General features: G+C 39.4%; 3 protein-coding genes and 1 non-coding gene across 19 annotated transcripts in view; 1 reads left to right on the top strand and 3 right to left on the bottom strand.

Annotated features, from left to right (window-relative positions):
• Nucleotides 1-8,766, bottom strand: part of mbnl3 (muscleblind-like splicing regulator 3) — a 33,838-nt gene extending 25,072 nt beyond the window's left edge. For 5 of the 10 annotated variants that reach the window (XR_005208249.1, XM_037780597.1, XM_037780595.1 and 2 more), the window contains exon 1: nt 8,350-8,761. The gene's annotated coding sequence lies outside the window, so the exon portion shown is untranslated. Of the gene's footprint in view, nt 1-8,349 lie in introns of all 10 variants that reach the window. The other 5 variants (XM_037780593.1, XM_037780589.1, XM_037780588.1 and 2 more) reach the window with 5 other exon arrangements.
• A 2,912-nt stretch (nt 8,767-11,678) lies between these two features.
• hs6st2 (heparan sulfate 6-O-sulfotransferase 2) lies at nt 11,679-15,853 on the bottom strand. 7 transcript variants are annotated; one of them, XM_037781028.1, is made up of 4 exons: nt 15,089-15,853; nt 14,886-15,028; nt 14,118-14,820; nt 11,679-13,324 (listed from the first exon to the last, which is right to left on the bottom strand). In XM_037781028.1, the coding sequence occupies exons 3-4, from the start codon at nt 14,693-14,695 to the stop codon at nt 12,499-12,501; spliced, it is 1,404 nt and encodes a 467-aa protein (XP_037636956.1). In that variant the 5' UTR covers nt 14,696-14,820; nt 14,886-15,028; nt 15,089-15,853; the 3' UTR covers nt 11,679-12,498. The 7 variants fall into 7 exon arrangements, with proteins under 7 accessions (XP_037636956.1, XP_037636953.1, XP_037636950.1 ...); XM_037781025.1 differs by having other exon boundaries at nt 11,679-13,327; nt 14,886-15,074; nt 15,500-15,849; XM_037781022.1 differs by lacking the exon at nt 14,886-15,028 and having other exon boundaries at nt 11,679-13,327; nt 14,118-14,783; nt 15,089-15,849.
• Nucleotides 15,854-16,032: 179 nt separating this feature from the next.
• trnaf-gaa lies at nt 16,033-16,105 on the top strand. The gene has a single exon. It is a non-coding gene; the product is annotated as a tRNA-Phe (tRNA).
• A 3,486-nt stretch (nt 16,106-19,591) lies between these two features.
• On the bottom strand, nt 19,592-20,713 carry LOC119494920. Its single transcript, XM_037781149.1, has 2 exons — nt 20,432-20,713; nt 19,592-20,283 (listed from the first exon to the last, which is right to left on the bottom strand). Exons 1-2 carry the CDS (start codon nt 20,523-20,525, stop codon nt 19,592-19,594), a joined length of 786 nt encoding a protein of 261 aa, XP_037637077.1. The 5' UTR covers nt 20,526-20,713.
• Nucleotides 20,714-26,045: the final 5,332 nt, after the last annotated feature.

The raw sequence follows: 26,045 nt of genomic DNA, 5'->3' as shown, positions 1-26,045 counted from the left end.
AGCAGGGCCTTTACAGGTAATGGAAAACAATGGAGGCGGCAACAAATAGAGAAATCATGCCATGGCATAATGTGTACGGCGGTTCATGAACAGACAGAACGACCCTTGAGAGCTATTAGTAAGCTAATAGATCTGACATTCAAACTACATAGTGAGTATGTTTCCTTAGTTCGTTTCTCATAAGTGGGTGTAACCTTGACCATCACATAGACAAAACTATCAGTCTGCAGCCGTGCTAGCAGCTCTCTGAGGGTATACTTATGCAGCTTTAGTGCTTTAGGCTAAATATTAATGTCAGCATGCTAACATGCTGATGATTAGCAGGTATAATGTTTACCATGTTTAGCGTGTTGGCATGCAAACATTTACTAAACACACAAAGTACGGCTGAGGCTGATGGGAATGCCATTATGCTTCTGACACACCAGTCGGCCGTCTGTGAGCGTCTGTCGGCCTAGTTTTTTCGGTGTGTCCCGCACCGTCGGCTCTAGTCTGCCCGTGTCAGAGGCTTTTTGGCCGATTCAGCATGTTGAAACGGCGAGAAATCACTCTGATTGGCTGTTCAGCTTAAATGAATCAGTGCACGAGAAGAGAAACGGAAGCGAGGAAAGCAAGCCGACTAGGGCAAACACAGAAGATTCTTCAAATTTTTCATCTTCATTTCATCTGATCATTCCAATACATGGATATTTTCACAACAACATGTCCATCTGGAATGAAGCTAAGTGGTGAGTGAGAGTGGTGTGAAAATGGTCGGCGAACACCACTTTGTTTCATGTGCGTTTCATAACAACGGCTTGTATATCCGCCGTTGTAGGTCTTCCTGTTTCCCTTTTTGAATGCCAAATACGGACTAATGCCGTCTGCTGGTGTGGAGACTTATTTCATCTCACACAGGGGCAAAACGTACGGGGTAGTTGGCCGTCGGCTGTAGTCTTTGTGGTGTTTTCGAGTGAAACGTTTTGGCCAAGACAAAGGCAACGTGAGGCGACTCAACGGTCGGCCTTCATCGCCGCTAGTTCTTTGATGTTGGGTTGGTGTGTCTGGGCCTTTAGTTTTGCAGGTATTTGGTCATAAACCAATTACAAAGTATTGGACAAATTACAATTGTGACCTGATGATGACTCTAGAGGAAAACTCAGAGGTCCACCAAAGTTATGGACATGGATGCGTCCATCTAACCATTAAAAGGGGAAATGTCAAGCTCATGTTGGCACTACAGGAAACGTTAGGAGATCAACAGAGTCACTAGGACTCGTCCTCTGGGGACCAAAGAAATCATGGCAATCTATCCAACAGTTGTTGAGATATTTCAGTCTGGATCAAAGTGGACTGACAGGGGGACAGATCAACCATTCAGAACACCACTAGCATCCCCCTACCAACCGTTATGATTGACTCCAATGTGCAAGTACACCATGATGGTACTAATCTGCACATTAGTCAATGAATAATTTACCAACAACGGCAGACCGGTATAACCACCAGATTAAATCCAACAGCACGCCGTCTTTATGAAAATGCAGAACTTATCCAAATGACTGTGTCTTTAAATATGTCACACACTTGTAAGACAGCCAACAAACACAGCCACATTTATGCCAAAAATTTACAAAAACAACACTCACATGAACTGTCTGCATTATGTTTCACACTCTAATCAGCAGTCTTTTTCTAAGAAACAGCACTCTTTAGAAATACAGGTCATTCAGTTTGTAGTGAAACACAGACTGTACCTATCACAGCATGATAAAACACGAGGAGGCCAAAAGATACAAGAGCAAAACAAACAGCCAAGCAAATAAGTAAGAGGCAGATGAAGTGAAAGGATATGAGTTAGTAGCTAAACACTGATTATGAGCTCTGTTAAAGAGAGGCTTGATGCTACAGGCTTCAGTTTCAGCCCACACAACACAACTATCTCAGTAATGTCCCTACAACACTGAATGGGTTAAAGCTCTGAAGTAAAAATAATTCCACATTATTCATTATTCATATTCAACATGAATTATTATTAGTTATTCTCAGATTGATATCAGGGTTTGTTATTTGTAGAGTAGGCTTGCCGCGGTAGTCGGTGTTACACAGGTGGTCGTCCTCTACGTCGTTTGCTTTTCTTATAGAAATAAAACCCATTTAGCTCATTTTCACTTATCAGCGCCGTGTTATCCAAACATAGACGGACGACGGACGACGGACGCTACAAACTGAGAGTGAAATTGTCTGCTCCTGTACGGAGTCTCAGCTCAGAGCAGCAGGAGTCAGATTTCACACAAGCAACGAGAGAGAGTTGACAGACAAGACGATGACGGAGGATTTGGTGTCAAGCAAAAAGCAAAAGCACTTATTTGGTAATATTTTGGATTTAAACCCAATGCTATAAGGGAACCATAAAGTTAATGAGGCAATAGGCGTGCGGAGGACGGAGCGGTCACAGCTGGTGTTCGCGATGCAATGGTGCCAGGTGGAAACCTGCGGCTCCGCATTGAAAGCTCGACTGGAGACAAAGAGTATAGAAGCAAAGAGACGAAACTCTGCCATTGCTACTGCCATTTTGGACTGAAAAAGCTTATTATATTTGTAATATTTTATTGTTTAACACAGGCCATTTCAATAGAATATGACAATAGAATAGAAATAATTGTATTTTACTTTTGTTCAGCACTTTGTAGGCGGACGTTTTACTGGCGTCCAGTAGTCACTTTCAGTCCAAAATGGGCGCTGACGTTGCAATGGAACAAACAATTGACTTTCACTTCTTAGCAATATACATTCTTTGTCGGACAGGCCAGACACATAGCCAGCAAACGTTAAAGATCAAAGTAAGCGCTCTACATATATCGATTGTCCAGTGTAATCGGTAACACCGGTGTTGTCACGACTTTATTAACTGATAGGAAAATGTCCTCACCGTGACATCCCTAGTGTAAAGGTGAGTGTGTGTGCAATAGTGCAGCAGTGGCACTGTACTGGGCACTGAAACGGGGGAGATGGAGACAGACAGACGAACATGTCAGCCTGACGCGCCGTAAAGCTTTGAATATTTCTCATCGAAGCTTCAAAGCCCAAAAAATGGTATTCGAGACAGCCCTACATTTAACCATATAATATAATACACGATATGGATGCAACGAATGATTGTTTTCTTTATCGACTAATCTACTGTTTATTTTCTTTATTAATCGTATCAAGAAATAGTGAAAACATGGCCATAATTTCTCCTCAAAAATCCTCACATTTGAGAAGGTAAAACCTGTTATCAAAATAGTTGCAGATTAATTTTCTGTCAATCAACTAATCTATAAATAGACTGATAGTTTCAGCTCTAATAAACAGATAAACTTAATAAAATTAAAACTTTACTCTCACATAGTTATGAGACAACTGTAATGAAGATTGTACATTTTGTACAGAAATAATCTTGGCCTACTGAACTTGTCCGTCCTTTACAATGCAGCATAAACAGTCATTTGCAGGGATGCGGCAAAGTGAATAAAGATAGAGCGTCCCAGTTATAACAGTCATTATGCTGCTGCCGGCGCTCCAGGTGTCTGCAGTGAGAAGAGGGGCTCCAGCAGTCAGCAGGTGGGGGTCAACGTGTAGGTGGAACCGGATGTGGGGGTGGGGGGGAGTATAAGGAGGACAGAGGGGGGTGGCTGCTGTTGACTCCGGCGCACTGCGTCCATCATCAAACACAGTGCACCAAAGGGCTACCGGCAGCGTAACCTTCACCGGAGCTCTGACGTCTGCATTAAGGCTGGTGTGTAGGCTGGGTGCCACCTCGAGAGACAGCCCTGCACCGCATCTGCTCACACTAATAGATAGTCTTATTATATCAATAAAACCATAAGGTGACACATGATAATCAAATACAAAACCCCTTTTTATTTTGACCTCTTAGGTTTTTCCTTTTTCTATTTTCTTCTGCACAATCATGGTATAGGCAGGGGAATATTTTTAAGTGTCACTTTCATTCAATTGATTTTAGGGACAAAATATTTTTATTGCATTCTCAAATTTAAATGAACAGACTGCTTTCATTTCCATGTTGTGCTACATTCCTGCAAACGTACAAATATTTGCATCAAAATAAGACTTAGAATAAGGTTCTTCTTCACCTGAATTCAGTGCATTTTCATTTAGCATTTTTTGATAACAAAATGAGTAATATACAGTATATTATTCTTCTACTCTGCAGTCGCAACATTTAGGAAAGTTTTTCACTGGCTGCCGCTGTAGGGGTGGTAGTGGCTGGAAGGGAGACCGCAAACTGGGGAAACTCTCGCGAGTTAAGGTTAGGCATTGATCGTGAATAATTAAAGTTAGGATAGGTCGTTGGGCAGCGAGTCTCGAGTTTTTGCAGATCTCAGATTAGATTTCGCAGTTTGAGGGCTCCCTTCTAGACATGACCTTGTAAGGTTTGCATGCACAGGCATTACAGCTCCCCAAAAGTGAAGCCAAAACATCTGGATTGCCCCCTGGAGGCTGGCTTTTAGTTTAGGAAGCGCTTGATTTGATATGCAGCAGAGTTTTCTACGAGCGGAGCACGCATTTTAAACGGCAATATCACAGTCATTCATGTAATTGTGGTAAGTCAAAAGCTAAGTTTTCAGAAGAAAATTCACGTGTGCTTACAGCTGAAAATTTACAGCTGAAATATTTGAAATAGGGCTGTCAATCGATTAAAATATTTAATCATAATTAATTGCAAATTGCAATTTTTATCTGTTCAAAATGTACCTTAAAGGGAGATTTGTCAAGTATTTAATACTCTTATCAACATGGTAGTGGGCAAATATGGTTGCTTTATGCAAATGTATGTATATATTTATTATTGGGAATCAATTAACACAAAACAATGACTAATATTGTCCAGAAACCCTCACAGGTACTGCATTTAGCATAAAACAATATGCTGAGATCATCATGAGTCTGCTAAAAATGAAAAGTCAATCAAGTTGTGTTAATGCATTAAAAGAAATTAGTGGCGTTAAATAGAATTATGTTAACGCGTTATTATCGTGTTAACTTTGACAGTCCTAATTTGAAATAATTGAGATAATGAAAGAAGTTGAAGCGGCTGTCGAAATACAAATACTGAAAGTATCATGCATTGAAATAGCAGTTAAGATGGAAGAGGTGAAAGATGTAATAATTTCCATTTAAGTGTAAGTGAAGTTGAAGATTCAGATGAACTTCAGGAACGGAAAGGAATTGAAATGTCAGTGTTTACAAATGTAAGCTTGCTTCATTATTGCACTTGTGAATTATTATTGTGAATTCCTCTAGATTAAGAGCATTTTATAAATATGTAAAATAGTGTTTCAGGCAGATACAGCAGGTTGGCAGAGAGAATGCAAACACTATAAGAGTTCAGTGTTTCCCCAAACACAGTTGTTGATTTGAGCATTAATTCATTGGAAAAAAACAAACACTTTTGCTTATGTCAGTTTGGTTTCCCGTGAGAATCTATGAATTTCCTGTGAGAGTTTTGGTTTTTAAATCTGGAGTTTCCCCATTTATAATGCTCGGTGGACTCCTTTTGTAGAGGCAAAGGTACAGTAGTTGTGTAACGAATACTGTAGCTACGAAAAACACAGCTCCGATCTCCAACTATGAGCGTTACAGTCAACTCTTTTGAGAGCAGCGACAAGGACAAGTACCGAACAGGATAACGTTGACAATGACAAGGTGATTGATTAAAAAGCACAAGGTGGAAGATCCATAAATCACAATGAGAGTAAAAGCTAGCAGCATGGAGGGAGGGAGCAAAGTAATTAGGTTAAGTATCAGTAATCCTTTCAGCTCATTAAAGCACCACAGCTCCCATTCAAGCAAACATACAACAAGCCTATCCTATCATACAGGACAATAGCCTGCACAAAGCATGGAATAGTTGCAGTTTAAGTTGCACTTTTCATTCAGAAAAATCGTCTGCATGAAGTGTATGCCCTGGAGGAGCTTTCATTTTACTTTGCAGGTTGTGAGTTAGAAGTTTCACATCCCCTGAAGTGAGTTCATGAAAGTTAACTGTGTGGGAAAAACTATAGATATAGTTGAACTAATCGTCAGCATAGCATTTTTGATTTGTTTTATTTGCACCATAAAAGACGGAGCTTCCCAGGCTGTTAATGTGTGTCTGTGTGAGAGAGGAAATGAAAACAGGTTATGTGGGAAATGTGGCCGCTTGCCCATGTGTGTTTGTCAGTTTATCAGTGTTTATATTAACTAAAGAAAAACTAGCTAGACTGGTGCAGAGTCCACAGCCTGGAGGGAGCGTGAACTTGTCTTGACTGGCTGTATTATGAAATGAGACAAGATTATGGCGATACATGTGATTACAGTACATGTACTGTAGGCAACACTACGCTACGGTGGCCTGACCCCTTAAGGGTAAACAAGGACAAGACTCAACCTCCCTGGGAGGCAAAATCCTGCAGACATGCAGATAGGGTGACCAGGTGTCCCACTTTATGAGGGACTGCACAGCATTTTTACCCCTTGTCCCGTGTCCCACATATTGATACTATGTCCCACATTTTGATCGGCTCTAGCTTTCAAAGGTCATACCACTGCAGGGCAGACGTTTTTCTAAAATATGGCTTTTATCCAATGACTGTGAAGAAAGCAGGGAAGGCCGTCATCACGGGGTTAATGCAGGTTAACCTGTCTCTGCTAGGCTACGGGCAACGGGGAAAAGTCACAAGCTATGCAGATTTAGGCAGAATATGATGGGTGAAATAGCCAAATGTGGGACATTTTTTGCATTTCAGATGACTGGAATATACTATGATATGAAGCCAATCTACACCCAGTACCACTACGAAATCCCCAGGACGTGTCCTAATCAAACCAAAAAAAAGAAAATGCAGATATCGCACTCATAAAAGAAATGGTAGACATATCAGTACTCTAATGACAAGTTTTCTCAGACCAATCTTGATTTTCTAATGTGGGACAGTAATGTCCAAAATGTGGGACACTGAAACGTCTTATTTAATGTAGGGAACACTCAAGGGATCCCATGTTGAGTAAATTTTCCATTTACAATGTTATTGCTGTTACAAAACCTAGTCTTATGTGTGGATGTTACATGGAGAATCGAACAACATCAAACAAACAATAAGACTATAAATAATAATAAATAAAGAAAGAATAAAGATAATAGTTTTGAAGCATTTAGGCATATTAGAAAGACATAAATATCAATAGTTTTATTGACTTTTATTTGTTTGAAGACGACCAACACCCACTGGAGCTCAGGTGTCCCATTTTACTGCAACTCACCCTACCACAAAGAAAAGGTAACGTAGCTACAACAAAGACTGTTCAACTACTTATAACTGGGTGAAGCCGTTGGAAGGTGATTCTCAGAGCAAAATTAGTTATTTTTTCAACCAGAGGGCAAAGCATGGAGACGTTACATGCTAAGGGGCGGAATAGAAATGTTTATTTTTTAAGTTAGATAGAAATTATTTGACTGAATTGTACACTGATTTTTTTTAATTGATTATATGTATATGTGTTTTTGTATGTGTATATAATGCATGTGTGTATATGTATATGTAGGTATATATGTATACAGTATATATGTATATATAAATAGATTTTATTTCATTTTATTGTTTTTAATTTATTTTTTTTTACTCCTGTATATTCTTTTTACTTATTTATCTATTTTTTGTATATAATATGTTTTTCCTGTGTCTATACTGGCTTATTTTGTGTTAATATTAGGTTTGTTAAGTTTCTTTGTACCGAGAATGTTATTATTGGGGACGTTTGTGAAAAATATAATATTGAAAAAAAAGATAGACATTATATTAAAATTGAAGACTACATTCTCAGCATTAGTAACGTGTCCCACATTATCCCACACAAACATACTCTTTCTCCCACATTAGGTTTGTTTGGGATCTGGTCAACCTACATGCAGATAGCATAAACACGAAGGAAACTGCAGGTGCTCTTATCTTCTGCCAGCTGTAATGTAAGGTATGCAGTAAACATAGAAAGTAATTTCCTCATTTTGCACTTGAAACACTGGCACTGTGTAAAGAGACATGCAATAATAAAATGCCTGCATGTTGCATTCAACCAAACCCTTGTGTGCAGATCCCACACTATCTCAGCTACATGACAGGCATGATTTGTCTCCACACACACAGCAGACCTGCCCAAAGCATGTCAACTGTAAATGTTATTACTGTGCGTAATTACGCCCGTAATTAACAATAACAAAGGCAGCTTAGCTTTCACGCAACAGGCAGAGAGAGGAACAGGCATTTTGAAATAGCAAAAAATAGCATTAATATTGCTGCAAACTGCGCCAGACGTGCTCACTCTTACCTGTTTATAGTCCAGATTCAGATGATCTTTGATGGTTATTTTCCACAAAGACTAGCTGTTAGTCTGATATGGCAGTATTACCTGGAAGTGAAAGAGGAAAATAGAAGCTAGCTATAGGAATAATAATAAAATAAATGGTGTTACCGCCGCGGAGAGAGAGAGAAAGAAAGAAAGCAGCGAGGTGTCTGGCTGGCAGCTCTAATATTTGCTGCAACTACATGAGCTGCTCGGCTGCAACACTGACTGACTGAACACAGTCACACAGAGGAATAACAGAGAAAACATGAAGAGGGAGGGCTGAATGGAGAGGGAGGAGTTAGGAGTGTTTGCTTTCGTTTTTAGATAACATGATTATTATTATAGGGGGAAATCAAAGTCACGACAGGCAGGTTATCAAGGTAGACTGCTATAAACACGTCTCAGGTAGATTATTACACTCATATAAAAGGAGGATAAAAACACGTCCCTGGTTACCAATCACTCACTATTACTGACAGTTACAAATGTACAAAGTAGAAACAACTCAAATATATATTTTTTACGTATTTTTTACGTTTAAAACGTAAATAGAATAGAATAGAATAGAATAGAATGGAATGGAATAGAATAGAATAGAATAGAATAGAATAGAATAGAATGGAATAGAATAGAATAGAATGGAAAATAATAGAATGGAATAGAATAGAATAGAAAGCTTTATCGTCATCGTATTAAATACAACGAGATTCACAGTTGCCACTGGTCAGTGCTTTAAAACAAATACTTGACAAGACTAAACGAGGCAGATAAAACATATAACAGGTAAAACACACACAGTTATAAAGCAAATAAAACAGGTAAAGTAGATGTAATAAATAAATATAAACAGAAGTATTACACTAGAGGTATAAAATATAAAGTAGATGTAATAAATAAATATAAACAGAAGTGTTACACTAGAGGATTAAAATATAAAGTAGATGTTATAAATAAATATAAACAAAAGCGTACACTAGAGGTATAAAATATTAAATATATGTAATAAATAAATATAAACAGAAGTGTTACACTAGAAGTATAAAATATAAAGTACATGTAATAAATAAATATAAACAGAAGTGTTACACTAGAGGTATAACATCGGTAAAATAGATGTAATGTAAACAAAGGTAATTGCACTTGTAAAATAGGTAGGGTAGATGTAACAAATAAAATATAAACAAAGGTGCACTTGAGGTGTATATTGCATCAAGGATAAAAAAATATATATTCGTTTTTTCTACTTTATACATTTAGGAGATATCTAGGATATGTAACGTTAGGTGAGCTACACTTATATTACACCTGATGCTATAGCAGGTTGCTAGTAGCAACACTGGTGTTCAGGTGTTGTGATGAGATCTGTTCCCCCTCTAGATCTGTCCCCCCTCTAGATCCTCTAGATCAGAGGTCTTCAACAGGGGGTCCGCGACCCCTAGGGGGTCCGCGGAGGTACTGCAGGGGGTCGCGAAATTTTCTTCTTCTTTTTTTTTTTTTAATTATTATTATTATTATTATTATTATTATTATTATTATTTATTTATTTTTAATTATTATTATTTATTACAATTTATCTACTCACTGTACCTTGCGCGTGTTTAAAATAAAAACATGAATATATGAACCTGTGTATTATTTGAATAGCTTAGTATTGAATGCACAATAACAAGGTACATTTATACATGGCACTAGGCCCAGTTTAATATAAAACACAATTTTATACAATATATATAGTAGGGGGTCCCTGCTCCATCTCTCCATCAGTTTGGGGGTCCTTGGTCTGAAAAACGTTGAAGACCCCTGCTCTAGATCCTCTAGACCAGCTCTAGCCCAGCCCCCCGTCCAGACGGTGAAGGAGGAGCGCGTTCACATAAAGCTCGTCCTCGAGATGCTGTGCTCGTACCCCTGAGGTACTATGGAGAGTGATAAGGCTCAAACTTTTGTTTAGCAAGTTTTATATGTAGACAGTCTTCAAGCACATAATATGACCAATAAATATGAGTATCATTTTGTCATATGGATTGTCTGTATTCTATTTTATTATGTTGGTCTATCCCAGGGCTCAGCAACCTTTACTATCGAAAGAGCCATTTTGGGCAAATAAAAAAAAAAATCTGTCTGGAGCCGCAAAATATTTGAGCATTGTGATGAAGGTAACACAGTTTATAGTCTAATTATATAAAGTATAAGTCTAATGCAATGAGGGCCAAAGAGACAATGTACTACGGAGTATTAGGGCCACATTGAGGGAAAAGTTGTAATACTACGAGAATAAAGTCATAACTTAACGAGAAAAAAAGAAAATAACACATACAATTACTACTTTATAATATTATGCCTTTATTCTCATAATACTACGACTTTTTTCTCGTAAACCTTTAACTTTATTTTCATAATATTACGACTTTATTCTCGAAATCTCCGATTTTTTTTTTTTTTCTCAATGTGGCCCTAATACTACGTCGTACCGTCGTACCATAGACCTACAACAATGATAAATAAAAATGAAAATGTAAACAAAAAACAGTCATTCATTTCCATTTTTAAAAATCCACAGGGAGCCACTGGAGAGGGGATAAAGAGCCGCAGGTTGCTGACCCCTGGTCTATTCTGTAGAATCTGTATCCTGAGAGGTTTTGTCCATTTTTTCCCCATTTTTTGGAGGGTGAGTTTTTCCTTATCTGAATCAAGGGTAGAAGGACAGAGGGTGTTGAGTAAATAATTGCCATGACTTATTGAATAGCCTATTTGATCTAAAATCAGATTTGTTTGTTTTGGTGGTGTGTAGGCTCGGTGAAAACACGCAGTATTTACAGGCCTTCTGAATTTTCAAACATATGTATAAGCTAGTTGATCCAAACAGGATATTAAGTTATGCTACCAGAGCAGCATCCCTATCAAGGGCCAGAGATAGACTACTATATAAAACCATTATTACATTATTTCCCTTTCAGTGTAATTATTGTTTTTTATGTCCATGCATTTTGGGCTTTCAGATTTCAAAGCTTTGCTTTTGAGGCAAACATTGAAGACATGATTCAGGTTTTTCATGGTCAGTTCAGATTTAAATATACACTAAAACGTTTATAGACAATTAACAGCATATACGTTGTTCTCATCCCTCAACCATCTCTGCCAATGCAACTGCACTGTTAAAAAAAAGTAATCTCTCTTTTTAACAATCCTATAACCTTCATAAAGTCTTGAGCATTTTCAGCATATTGCTGAATAATTCTTCAAAATTTCAGAGCAGCTGTCACAGCTCATCCCTCTATTAAATCCTCTGAGGATCACACTGAAAAAAATGGTCTAAATCCTATCCAACCAAATTTAAGAATAAACTGTGATGTCAACTACGACCTCAGTATGTCCACCCAGGAAGTTTTGATTTCATTAAAATTATTTCAGCGCTCTCTGCTGGTGATACAGAGGTTTGCAAGTGCAACACAAAAGCTTGCCGTCTTTTGTGCACATGATCAGACAAAAGGACATCAGACACAGAAAGAAGATATCCAAGTATGGCAAGAATAGAACAATAGTTCAGTGAATGTAAAAGCATTTTATATATAAAAAAAAAAAATTGGGACACATTCAGTTATTTTACAACATTAGCAGTTAATGCTACACAATGAGGTAATTCCATTCTCCTTTTCTGTTACTTAAAAGACACATAAAAACACAAAGTACATTTTGAAATGTACACATTTCAGACACGACAGCAATTTGGCAAACATATAGATTGTAAATCACAAACAGTAGCATATTATTTATAGAAACAACAAGTATTAAATTGTTCTTTATAACAAAGAAAACATAAACACCCCCTCATTCCAAGCTACATCACAAGGGCTCAGATGTGTTTGAGACCAGTCTAGAAGGCTTGTGTGATCACTGAAAGGTAAAAGCATTGCAGCCTGTCTTTCTGTCAAGGAAATGTATTCATTATGAACGTCAGTTGTGGCAAAGAAATACAATCAGTATCAATAAATAAATGTGTGTCATTTGTTCATGGTGAGAAACAAGGAACATTTAGTGGAAGGCAAATACTAAAAATAACTGATTCATTAACAAACAGACAAGGCAGAACTTGGCACACTTAGTATTAAGACACCCTACTGCTTGTTCCCGTCACTACCACTGCTCCACATTGTCCGTGTAATCCTCCACGGTGCCGTTCTCATCCAGATCCCACCAGTCTGGGAGTGGCACGTCTGACTCTGCACTGTCTCCACCGGCCTTCGCTCTCAGCTGCTCCTCAGCTACTACAGAGTGGCTCGCAGGCTGACGGGAGGTTTCTGTGGGCTTCAGCTGCCTCCCTTGCTTTGTTGTGAGCCTTCCACGGAGCCGCCTCCTCTCCTGCTGCCGCCTTGCCCTGGCCTGCCTGCGCTCCTGCTGCCTCGCCACCTGGAAACGCTGCAGGAAAAGGTCACGGGCGTACTCGTACAGCTCTACGTCCCATCGGTTCAGCTGGAGGATTCTGTGTTGTGTCTCGGCAGGGACCTCGACACTGGAGGCGCGTGTGCCGTTGAGCTGTGTGAAGGGTGCGATGAACTCCAGGTTGAAGGTACGCTCGAACAGATACTGGGTCTTACGCTGGTACTCTGTCAGCCCAAAGAACGCCATGCCGCGCAGGTTGCGTTTGGCGCTCTCCAGCAGCAACGCCCAGCGCTCATCCTCACTCATGGTGGAGACGTTGTAGCAACCCACCAGGCTGAGGTCGGCCAGCATGCGGGTTTGCCGGTTGTTGGCCAGGTTGTAGGGACAGTCCATGAACTCCTGCAGGGAGCAACCTGACCAGTCGTCTCCTGAGTAACAGCTCGGCAGCTCAGACAGCGTTGGTGAACGTCCATCGCACACGTGTAAGGAGGCCCTCCATGTAGCCCCACGTTGCACATGACGCCACTCGCTCAGGAAGCGTGATACTGGGTCTCTTAAGATGGTTATATAATAATAGTTCCTACTGGAGAGAAAAAGAAGGCATTAGGTTTGTAATACCGTAAGAAAAAAATAGCCTTGAGATGTCACTGCGATAAATTTGAATTAGTGCTGCAACTAATGTTTTTATTACCCATCATAATGCTTGGAGACTAGATTGGTTGAATTAGTTTGGCAAGAAGCTTCTGCATATATTTGGTTTGTGTGTACTAGAAGTGCTTGTGCATTGTGTTTAAGGAAAGTTTAGCCACTAAATAACATTTTTAGCACAAAGTACATTCTTTGTGAAAAAACAAATGTCATCTTCGAATCAGATTTTGACCACCTGCACACTCACACTCGATATGAAGGTGAATAGTTACATCAATTGAACAAATAAAGCATCCTAACATCCATCCCAAGCATCCTACCATCCCAAGCTCCTACCATCCCAAGCATCCTACCATCCATCCCAAGCATCCTACCATCCATCCCAAGCATCCTACCATCCATCCCAAGCATCCTACCATCCATCCCAAGCATCCTACCATCCCAAGCATCCTACCATCCATCCCAAGCATCCTACCATCCCAAGCATCCTACCATCCATCCCAAGCATCCTACCATCCCAAGCATCCTACCATCCATCGCAAGCATCCTACCATCCGTCCCAAGCATCCTACCATCCATCCCAAGCATCCTACCATCTATCCCAAGCATCCTACCATCTATCCCAAGCATCCTACCATCTATCCCAAGCATCCTACCATCTATCCCAAGCATCCTACCATCTATCCCAAGCATCCTACCATCTATCCCAAACATCTTACACCAACCTGGGCAGGTTCTCGGGAGCCTCTCGTGAGTCCATGCGTGACGGGACGCAGCTGATCAGCTCGGTCCAGTCCGCATGAAGCCCGCAGCTCCAGCCGGTGGAGAACCGGGAGAACAGCCAGGTTTCTTTTTTACCTGGCCGGTAACAGGTACATTTCTTCTGACCTGCGTGACACTCGCAGGGCCTCTCCAGCTGAATGTTCCGCACCAGGTGTCTCCCAAACGTGGTGCCGCCCGTCTTCTGAATGTGCAGGAACACTATCACATCATCTCCTTTAATGTTAAAGTCCACAACACGGTTTAAATCTGATCTGGTGAAATTGAAACGAGGGACGAAGCGGACCAGAGCTCCATCTTCTGCGATGTACGGGTCCTTCTGGAGCCCGTCCTGGATCTCACTGCCACCGCTCCGGGAACCGGTTGTACCGCCGTCCTTGAACCAGGAGCCCAGCTGGTGCAGCATCTGGCACTCGGACCTGCTCGGGCACACGTACTGGATCATAATGACGCCGAAGAGCAGCACCATGAGCAGGACGAACAGGAGCCGGTGGTGGTGGCTGCTGCCGGACTTCTCATCCATCTTCCCGGGACGCACAAACACACATCACTCAGGCGGTCCGGACCCAGCTGCCTCGGATGGGGAACCTCGGCTGGAGGCTCTGGGGAACCTCGGCTGGGGGACCTCGGCTGGAGGTTCTGGGGAACCTCGGCTGGGGGACTTCGGCTGGGGGACCTCGGCTGGAGGTTCTGGGGAACCTCGGCTGGGGGACCTCGGCTGGAGGTTCTGGGGAACCTCGGCTGGGGGACCTCGGCTGGAGGTTCTTGAGAACCTCGGCTGGAGGTTCTGGGGAATCTCGGCTGGAGAACCTCGGCTGGAGGTTCTTGGGAACCTTGGCTGGAGGTCCTGGAGAACCTCGGCTGAAGGTCCTGGAGAACCTCGGCTGAAGGTCCTGGAGAACCTCGGCTACGGAACCTCGGCTGGAGGTTCTTGAGAACCTCGGCTGGAGGTTCTGGGGAACCTCGGCTGGAGGTCCTGGAGAACCTCGGCTACGGAACCTCGGCTGGAGGTTCTTGGGAACCTCGGCTGGAGGTTCTGGAGAACCTCGGCTACGGAACCTCGGCTGGAGGTTCTTGGGAACCTCGGCTGGAGGTCCTGGAGAACCTCGGCTACGGAACCTCGGCTGGAGGTTCTTGGGAACCTCGGCTGGAGGTTCTGGAGAACCTCGGCTACGGAACCTCGGCTGGAGGTTCTTGAGATCCTCGGCTGAAGGTCCTGGAGAACCTCGGCTGGAGAACCTCGGCTTGAGAACCTCGGCTGGAGGTTCTGGGGAACCTCGGCTTGAGATCCTCGGCTGAAGGTCCTGGAGAACCTCGGCTGGAGAACCTCGGCTGGAGAACCTCTCGGGTGTTTTATGAAATGAAAACAATAACAAAGCAGATGCCAGCTAGCTAACGACAGCTAGCACCGACTGAGTCTCAGGTTAACGGAGGATATCTTACTGTAATGTTCGCTGTATTGTAGGCAGCGAGGCGTACAGGTCTCATGTGAAATAGTACATCCGTGTTTTCCGGTATCATTGGTTATAGTTGTAGAGAGAGATCATGTTTTCCTGCAGCAGTAAATCAGTATCTGCTGCTCTGCTGCCGCGGCCATCGATTCTTGACCTTTTCTTCCCAGCAGCCTCTGCGCTCAGTGTGGGCGTCAAGAATTACGTCACCGTGTGGCACGTTCTGATTTCGGAGCCATGGCGACACCATGGAGACACAAGCGGTTAACCGGGTTAACGCGACAACCGGTTGAAGCTTTTTCACGTTTTACCGATATGTGTCGGTTAATTACTGATTCTGCAAAGTACAGTACTTGTGATTTTGTGTGTGTATGTTGAAGAATGAGATGTACGTCATCAAAGTTTTATCGCCGAAATAGCTCAGTTGGGAGAGCGTTAGACTGAAGATCTAAAGGTCCCTGGTTCGATCCCGGGTTTCGGCATTTTGATACAGTTAACAAAACCACCCGGTGTTTAACAGTAAAGGCGCATTGCTCGTTAACTATTTGTGGAGACGTTGTTTTAAGCAATTGGTCACATTGCACTCGATTTATCTACTATGAATCCTCCATCCATTTATATAGCACCTTTCAAACAAGTCAAATGTAATTCAAAGTGCTGTACAGACGATTGACAAAAATGTAGAATGTTAAAAATGGATTTAGAGACTAATGCACACCAAAACAATCAATATAAAAGTTCATTGAATAACAAAGCAATAAAAGATGGGTATTTAAGATAATAATAAATAAATAAAATACAAGGAAATAAAAATAACAATAAAAATAAATAAATAAAAATTATGAAACTACAAAAAATAAGCAGATTGTATTAAAATAATGAAATTTTAATAAAATTGAATAAAAGAGATATTGATCAACAACAAAATGTTGATTAGACAAAATATAGTAAAATAAACACTATAATGATGATGATAAATAAAATAAGTATAAACAATAAAACCATAAAATTATAAAATTATAAAACATTACGTAAAAGCCAGACTAAATAGATGGGTTTTTAGTTTACGTTTGGATGGGGGATAGTAGGTTGGAGGCCATTATCTGTCCCACAGCAGAATTTCACTTGCAGCTCCACCCACATTCCTCTCTACCAAACTGTGTCTGGACCTCTCTGGGGCAGGGGTCAGCAACCTTTACTATCAAACGAGCTATTTTAGGCAAAAACAAAGACAAGAAAAATCTGTCTGGAGCCGCAAAACATTTTAGCATTGTGATAAAGGTAACACAGTTTATAGTCTAAGTATATAGTATATAAGTCTAATGCAGTGAGGGCCAAAGTGCAAATGCACTACGGAACACTAGGGTCACAACAATATTACAAAAATAAAGCCATAACTTTAAGAGAAAAAAGTTATAATATAACGAGAATAAAGTCATAACTTTACGAGAAAAACAATCGTAATATTACGAGAATAAAGTCTAAACTTTACAAGAAAAAAAATAGAAAATATAATTTATAAATATTTAATATTATAAATTTATAATATTATGACTTTATTCTCGTAATATTACGACTTTATTCTTGAAATCTCAGATTTAACCCTAATTTCCTTCGTACTGTCGTACCATAGACCTACAACAATAATAAATAAAAATAAAAATATAAACAAAAAACAGTTATTCATTTCCATTTTTAAAAATCCACAGGGAGCCACTTGAGAGGAGCTAAAGAGACACATTTGGATAAATTCGGATAAAATGTACAAAATAAGCCCAGGCTGACCACCACAGTGCTGTCGAGCCTGAAATGTCTGCTGATCATTAATCAATCAATCCTTCATCAATGAGTTAATCAGTGTGTCTGCAGCATGGTCTGCAGGGGATTAGAGCCCTTTTAGCAGGAGCTGATGAAAAGAGGTCAGTTGATTAAAAGTTGACGTCACATCACTGCTACTACGTCACAGCTGAATTCTCTTGTACCAATGATCGTTTGTGTAAAAGATGTCTCACTCTACTCCATAATAAAGCGACCTCTCAGTCTACAAAAAAAAGGGGGGAGTTGGATCCGTAATTAAGATACTGTTAATAGAAATAATGACATGCAATAGAAAAATATAGATAGATAGATTCATTGTTGGACTAAATTACAAAGCAATTCATTATTTGACATTTTAATGGGCAATAAAAATAAGAATTTTAAAATATTTTTTCTCCATATGCGTAGGTTAATATTCCTAGATATGAGTTCTATGAGGGACCACAAGAATCACGTAAATAGTAATAGAGCATTTAATTGATTCATTTTATTTGTTTATTTGCACATAAACTGGAAAAACAAAGTTCAGAAACTTGTGTTTGATGGATTATTTCTCTGTTGTTACAATGCTAATTGTCATTGTATTTTACATCGTTGGAAAGCCTGTTTATTTACCTTCGCAATGATGTCCAACTTGTAAGGATCATGCATTTGTGGGATGAGCAGCACAGCTGATTATGTGGGTAGGGCCCAAGAAAAATTTGCCAAAATGCTCCAGCAATGGTAAACAGTGTATTCTCCTGTTGGTATTGACTCTTGTTTTGAGTTGTTAGGTGGATTGGATGATTGAACTCTTTATCAGTAACAAGGAACAAACAAGACATATTGGCTATTTTACACTTTATTCATTTAATACACCGTCAGGAGCCTTAGTAGCGGGTGGAAGATCCATACGCACCCAGACCTATAAAGAGCTCTCCTACCACAGTTTGAGAACCACTGATATACATCATATACAGTATATCATAAATGGCTGTTTCTGCAACTACGGGCACTTAAACTCTCCAAAATAAAAAAACAACCTCTATGAATTTTAACCATAAGAGTATGTAATATATTTAAACAGGCACATAAAACTACATCTAGTGGTTAAGATTTTAATCTCTGATCCTTTCATTTTCTTGATCTTTCTGTACCCTGGCTTTTATTTTGTTGAGGCCCTGATCAGGGCTTTCCACAAGGATATGGACTAGCCAGCCAGAGGGAAACAGTAGCCAGCCAGAGGGAAACAGTAGCCAGCCAGGGGGAAACAGTAGCCAGCCAGGGGGAAACAGTAGCCAGCCAGGGGGAAACAGTAGCCAGCCAGTGGGAAACAGTAGCCAGCCAGGGGGAAACAGTAGCCAGCCAGGGGGAAACAGTAGCCAGCCAGTGGGAAACAGTAGCCAGCCAGGGGGAAACAGTAGCCAGCCAGTGGGAAACAGTAGCCAGCCAGGGGGAAACAGTAGCCAGCCAGGGGGAAACAGTAGCCAGCCAGTGGGAAACAGTAGCCAGCCAGGGGGAAACAGTAGCCAGCCAGTGGGAAACAGTAACCAGCCAGGGGGAAACAGTAGCCAGCCAGAGATGATAAGTTGAAAGGTGTTTTAATGATATCAATATATTTATTTATCATGTAAATATATTTAACTTGTACTGTCAGTGATATAGTTCAGTAAGTTAAGGATTGTTCTTGATCCCATATAAGGGTCAACCATAGACCTTTGCATGACCCTGGCCTTGGGTCGCCCCTGACTTTGGGCCCGGGGACAGCTGTACCCTTTGCCCCCGCCTGACGGCGGTCCTGAGTACAGATGTATGCGGATGGATGTCTATGATTTCATCAGCAGCAGATATAAAAGAAATGTCAAGTTTTCACTTTGTTTGAACGCTTCTTCGTCGACATTAGTTTGGATGATGGTGAAGTTAGTTTGTTGTCAAGTTTGTTCCAGGTTTAACAATGGAGGATCTCGAATGGAGTCACATCAACCAGACGGTGACTGTTTAGATGTTTGGTCTCAGAACAACTTCTGAGGTGATGTTAACGGTCACAATTGATGTTGTTTGACATCCAACATCTGGGACGGTGGAAGCATTCTGTACTCTGACGTTAGTTATTTCTGCTGGAATCATTTCAATTCAAACCCATTGTAACATGAACATCATTTCAAATAGAATCATTTCATATAGTCTTGAGTCTCTTGTGTTCTGACTACTGTATACTCTGAGGACTCATTCAAAGGGGGTCCTCCAGACAGAGTCCTGTTAGTCCTGATGGGTTGTTTCTCTGAGGAACTCATTACGACTGCACAGATGTTTCCTTTCTTATCAGTAGATTTAGTAAAATAATGTCTGAAGGCAAAGCAGAGTCCAGCACAGAGAGCTGCTGCTGTCAGTCCCAGTCCCAGTCCCAGTCCAACGTAGAGGCCGATCCTTCCCCGACTCTCTGGTTGTGGACTCACTGTTGGTCTCTGAGGTCTGGGCTCATCAGGAGCTGCTGTCAACTCACCAGTGACATTGAGCCAGCATTTCCCGGAGTACCTCCCATAACCTGTGAGCACGTCACACCAGTACAGACCCGAGTCATCGGTCCTGAGTCTGGACACGTGAAGTCTGAGTCGTCCTTCTCTGAGGACGTCTTCGTCACACCGGACTCGTCCTGCAAACTGTTCATCCTGAGACTCTGGGACCTCAACACCTTCCTGGAAACGAAACAGGACTGAGGGTCTGAGATCAGCTAACAGTTCACAGTAGATAAAAAGTGAGTTGGGGGAACTGTCGGTTCTGGTTGTGAACATCCACTCCAGTGTGATGTTGTGGTTCTCCTCTGCCTGATAGGAGGTCTGTGTCACATTCACTACAAATGATCCTGTTGAGGAGACAGAGAGGGAAAGTGAGCAGCAGACAAACTGACAACTTGAACATGTCAAACTCCGTCTAGAGATGTTTCTGTGGAGAGTTTAGTGATCATGGTCTCAGTGCTGTAAAGTGCTTTAAAGATAATAAAGTGAACTAACCACAGACACAGCAGGTCAGGCTGATGAGAGGCAGGATGCTGCAGATCATCTTCTCCCTGTGAGAGCAGACGGAGGAGAAGAGACACAAACACATCACATCAAAGTTCAGTCATTACAGGTGTTAGAGGGGAAATCTACAGTCTGTCTGTAGTCATCACAATACTCCTTTGTATTTATTAGCCTGCTTACTAAACACAACTGATGGACACCGAGTCTTGATGCTAATACCAAAAACAATGAACTACAACTACAGCAATGTAAAGACATCTAACATTTATAATAAAGAAAATGTCTAAGCTGCAGTAATGTGTTTCTTTCATAAGATGGCGCCAGAGGTTAAACTCTCCAGGAAACAATCACGTCTTGCCTAAAGACTACAAAATGAATCATGTGACATCTCACAGACTGAGGTCAACGGGAGTTTTCCTCACTGGTCCACAAATTTTAGTTGTTTTGCATCCTTTTTTTTCATTTTTGCATCTTTTTGTAGTGGTTTGGCATCTATTTCTAGTCATTTCACATCTATGTTTAGTTTTTTTTCATCCATTTTTAGTGTTTTTGCATCTACTTTTAGTAGTTTCACATCTATTTTTAGTCATTTTGCCTCTATTTTTAATAGTTTTGGATTGTTTTGTAGTGGTTTGGCATCTATTTTTAGTCTTTTTGCATCTTTACGTAGTCATTTTGCATCTGTTTTTTTGTCTTTTAACATCTATTTTTAGTCGTTTTGCATCTATTTTTTGTCTTTATGCATCTTTCTGTAGTGGTTTGGCATCTATTTTTTGTCTTTTTACATCTATTTTTAGTCTTTTGCATCTTTTGTAGCGGTTTTGCAGCTGTTTTTTGTGTTCATAAATCTTTTTGTAGTGATTTTGCAACTATTTTTAGTCTTTTAGACTTTTCGTGTAGTAGTTTTGCATCTGTTTTGAGTCATTTTGCATCTATTTTTAGTATTTTGCATCTTTTTGTAGTGGTTTTGCATCTACTTTTAGTCATTATGCATCTTTTTGTGGTGGTTTTGCATCTATTTTTAGTCTTTTTGTATCTTTTTATAGTGTTTTTTTTTAAATTTATTTTTAGTCGTTTTGCATTTTTTGTCGGTGTTTTGAATCTACTTTTTGTCTTTCTACAGCTATTTTTAGTCTATTTGCATCCTTGTAATAGTTTTGCATCTTTTTTAGCTTTTATGCATCTTTTTGTAGTGGTTTTGCATCTGGTTTTAGTCTTTATGCATCTATTTTTAGTCTTTTTGCATCGTTTTGTTGTTGTTTTGCATCTTTTTGTAGTGGCTTTGCATCTGGTTTTAGTCTTTATGCATCTATTTTTAGTCTTTTTGCATCTTTTGTAGTGGTTTTGTATCTATTTTTAGCCTTTATGCATCTTTTTTTAACTCGTTTTCCCCCTCTTGAAGTCATTTTTTTGTTATTTCTGCTTTTTAAATTTTCTAAAACCAAAGAGAACTTTTCTGCACTTTTGATTTACAAAATATAACATCACCGGGCAAACCAGAATAATTAAATGTTCACATGAAGACTGTGATATGTGTAAATAAATAAATAATTATTTAACTATAGCAAGATTGTCTTTAAGTTTTTTGGGTGTTATCTATAATAGTATCTACACATTTTGTTAGGAAGGACCCCCCCCACACCCAATATCTCCTGGTATATTTTATTCTCTGTAGGAATTCAGAATGTGTCTCTTTATCCTGCTGCATAATATGTAGGAGCATCCTGACCGGATCTGAATGATACCCTACTATAGGCTACAAATAACACAGGAATGTATTATGTATAGATAGCCATTCATCTGACTGGCTCAATAAAAACATGTCTAAGCTGCAGTAACTGTTTCTATCACAAGATGGCGCCAGAGGTTAAACTCTCCATGAATCATTTGACTTCTCACAGACTGAGGTCAACAGGTTCAGTGCTGAAAAGTAGGATTTTTGTTCCTTATTGATACTCTTACCGGCTCTTTTTCACAACTAAATAATTGCTTTTCAATATAATATTTAAAAAAAAGAATATATTCAGAACAGGATTAGAATTTATTTATACATTCAAAATAACTACATGTTGTTTTAGAGCAGCGACAGTAATGTTTACAACAGTAAAGTCACCATATAAACTCAATAATCTCACTGGAAACAATCTAAAATGTCAATAAAATTAAATGGTATTCGAGTTCGACTCCGGAAACGAAACTGAAGTTGAAAATCACAGTTTTTGGCCAAAATTTCAAAAGTTTTGTTGCACCCTGGACTTCTAACCCCCGAAAGGCACGACGAGACCACACTGTCAACCATCAGACCAAATTTAAAGCTCCTAAGTTAAATAGTTTCTGAGTTCTGCTCCGGAAACAAAAGTGTGACACGCGAACGGACGGAAGGACGGAAGGACGGACGGAAGGACGCTGATCTCCTTCTAAAAAAATATATATATATTTTTTTTTCAATGCCGATGGGCACCCTTCCTCATTTTCTGCATTGAGGTAACGAATGAACAAATAAAGAAAGAAAGAAATACACTTTACAGCTCTGTAACTCTCTTTCTCACACTTTCTCATCTGCCTGGCTGCACTTATTTGTTAATAAAAATGTAAATTGTAGTGAAACTGACTAAACACTTTGAAGCCAACAATATCAGGGACCAATTGTTTATTTATATTATAAATACAGGTATTTATGAAAATAAAAATCTTAACTTTTGTCTTAAAACCATTGTGATGTCTGATGTGTGTTGCGGTTTACGAGGAATTTGGCCTAGAGCACCGAAAGGGTTAGAGCCGGCCCTGGAAGAGGGCCTGCTTTGTCTCAATCTCTAGATCCTCATCAGGAGAGCTTACCTACAGTATTATGCACTTTCATGTCCATGTTCCACCCTGTGGTTAGTACTAGAACTGCAGGCATACATGAATTGTGTCATCCAAAACGTAGTAATAGTTTTAAAGTTAGCACTGACAGCTTATTATTAGGAGTTTCTCCTTCCTGGTCCAGTTCAAAGCTACTTTAAGCTTTATAAGTGTTTGTTGTGTGAATAAGCTCAGGACTGCAGAAAATACTAAACCGTGAACCTTGCAGCTCAGATAAACATCTGGAATATAAACAGTGCCTACATATAGAGCAATGAGAATTCAACCGCAAATAAATGACCTAAATATAACATAAAGAATATACAACAGAAGATTCTGTTGTATATTCTTTATGTTATATTTAGGTCATTTATTTGCGGTTGAATTCTCATTGCTCTATATGTAGGCACTGTTTATATATATACTGTTTATACAGTTTAGTCAGTTTCACTACAATTTACATTTTTATTAACAAATAAGTGCAGCCAGGCAGATGAGAAAGTGTGAGAAAGAGAGTTACAGAGCTGTAAAGTGTATTTCTTTCTTTCTTTATTTGTTCATTCGTTACCTCAATGCAGAAAATGAGGAAGGGTGCCCATCGGCATTGAAAAAAAAATATATATATATTTTTTTAGAAGGAGATCAGCGTCCTTCCGTCCGTCCTTCCGTCCTTCCGTCCGTTCGCGTGTCACACTTTTGTTTCCGGAGCAGAACTCAGAAACTATTTAACTTAGGAGCTTTAAATTTGGTCTGATGGTTGACAGTGTGGTCTCGTCGTGCCTTTCGGGGGTTAGAAGTCCAGGGTGCAACAAAACTTTTGAAATTTTGGCCAAAAACTGTGATTTTCAACTTCAGTTTCGTTTCCGGAGTCGAACTCGAATACCATTTAATTTTATTGACATTTTAGATTGTTTCCAGTGAGATTATTGAGTTTATATGGTGACTTTACTGTTGTAAACATTACTGTCGCTGCTCTAAAACAACATGTAGTTATTTTGAATGTATAAATAAATTCTAATCCTGTTCTGAATATATTCTTTTTTTTAAATATTATATTGAAAAGCAATTATTTAGTTGTGAAAAAGAGCCGGTAAGAGTATCAATAAGGAACAAAAATCCTACTTTTCAGCACTGAACCTGTTGACCTCAGTCTGTGAGAAGTCAAATGATTCATGGAGAGTTTAACCTCTGGCGCCATCTTGTGATAGAAACAGTTACTGCAGCTTAGACATGTTTTTATTGAGCCAGTCAGATGAATGGCTATCTATACATAATACATTCCTGTGTTATTTGTAGCCTATAGTAGGGTATCATTCAGATCCGGTCAGGATGCTCCTACATATTATGCAGCAGGATAAAGAGACACATTCTGAATTCCTACAGAGAATAAAATATGCCAGGAGATATTGGGTGTGGGGGGGGTCCTTCCTAACAAAATGTGTAGATACTATTATAGATAACACCCAAAAAACTTAAAGACAATCTTGCTATAGTTAAATAATTATTTATTTATTTACACATATCACAGTCTTCATGTGAACATTTAATTATTCTGGTTTGCCCGGTGATGTTATATTTTGTAAATCAAAAGTGCAGAAAAGTTCTCTTTGGTTTTAGAAAATTTAAAAAGCAGAAATAACAAAAAAATGACTTCAAGAGGGGGAAAACGAGTTAAAAAAAAGATGCATAAAGGCTAAAAATAGATACAAAACCACTACAAAAGATGCAAAAAGACTAAAAATAGATGCATAAAGACTAAAACCAGATGCAAAGCCACTACAAAAAGATGCAAAACAACAACAAAACGATGCAAAAAGACTAAAAATAGATGCATAAAGACTAAAACCAGATGCAAAACCACTACAAAAAGATGCATAAAAGCTAAAAAAGATGCAAAACTAATACAAGGATGCAAAAAGACTAAAAATAGCTGTAGAAAGACAAAAAGTAGATTCAAAACACCGACAAAAAATGCAAAACGACTAAAAATAAATTTAAAAAAAAAACACTATAAAAAGATACAAAAAGACTAAAAATAGATGTAAAACCACCACAAAAAGATGCATAATGACTAAAAGTAGATGCAAAACCACTACAAAAAGATGCAAAATACTAAAAATAGATGCAAAATGACTCAAAACAGATGCAAAACTACTACACGAAAAGTCTAAAAGACTAAAAATAGTTGCAAAATCACTACAAAAAGATTTATGAACACAAAAAACAGCTGCAAAACCGCTACAAAAGATGCAAAAGACTAAAAATAGATGTAAAAAGACAAAAAATAGATGCCAAACCACTACAGAAAGATGCATAAAGACAAAAAATAGATGCAAAACGACTAAAAATAGATGTTAAAAGACAAAAAAACAGATGCAAAATGACTACGTAAAGATGCAAAAAGACTAAAAATAGATGCCAAACCACTACAAAACAATCCAAAACTATTAAAAATAGAGGCAAAATGACTAAAAATAGATGTGAAACTACTAAAAGTAGATGCAAAAACACTAAAAATGGATGAAAAAAAACTAAACATAGATGTGAAATGACTAGAAATAGATGCCAAACCACTACAAAAAGATGCAAAAATGAAAAAAAAGGATGCAAAACAACTAAAATTTGTGGACCAGTGAGGAAAACTCCCGTTGACCTCAGTCTGTGAGATGTCACATGATTCATTTTGTAGTCTTTAGGCAAGACTTGATTGTTTCCTGGAGAGTTTAACCTCTGGCGCCATCTTATGAAAGAAACACATTAC

This window comes from Sebastes umbrosus, chromosome 9 (genome assembly GCF_015220745.1).
Source record: "Sebastes umbrosus isolate fSebUmb1 chromosome 9, fSebUmb1.pri, whole genome shotgun sequence".
In the NCBI taxonomy this organism is placed as follows: domain Eukaryota; kingdom Metazoa; phylum Chordata; class Actinopteri; order Perciformes; family Sebastidae; genus Sebastes; species Sebastes umbrosus.
Note: the sequence above shows the minus strand (reverse complement) of the source record. Positions and strands in the feature narration are given on the sequence as shown.

Coding starts and splice junctions, on each gene's coding strand:
- hs6st2 (XM_037781022.1), bottom strand. CDS start 14,695: ATGGATGAGAAGTCCGGCAGCAGCCACCACCACCGGCTCCTGTTCGTC. Junction 13,328..14,117: donor GCTCCCGAGAACCTGCCCAG/GTTGGTGTAAGA, acceptor TTTTCTCTCCAG/TAGGAACTATTATTATATAA.
- LOC119494920 (XM_037781149.1), bottom strand. CDS start 20,525: ATGTGTTTGTGTCTCTTCTCCTCCGTCTGCTCTCACAGGGAGAAGATG. Junction 20,284..20,431: donor CCTGACCTGCTGTGTCTGTG/GTTAGTTCACTT, acceptor TCTCCTCAACAG/GATCATTTGTAGTGAATGTG.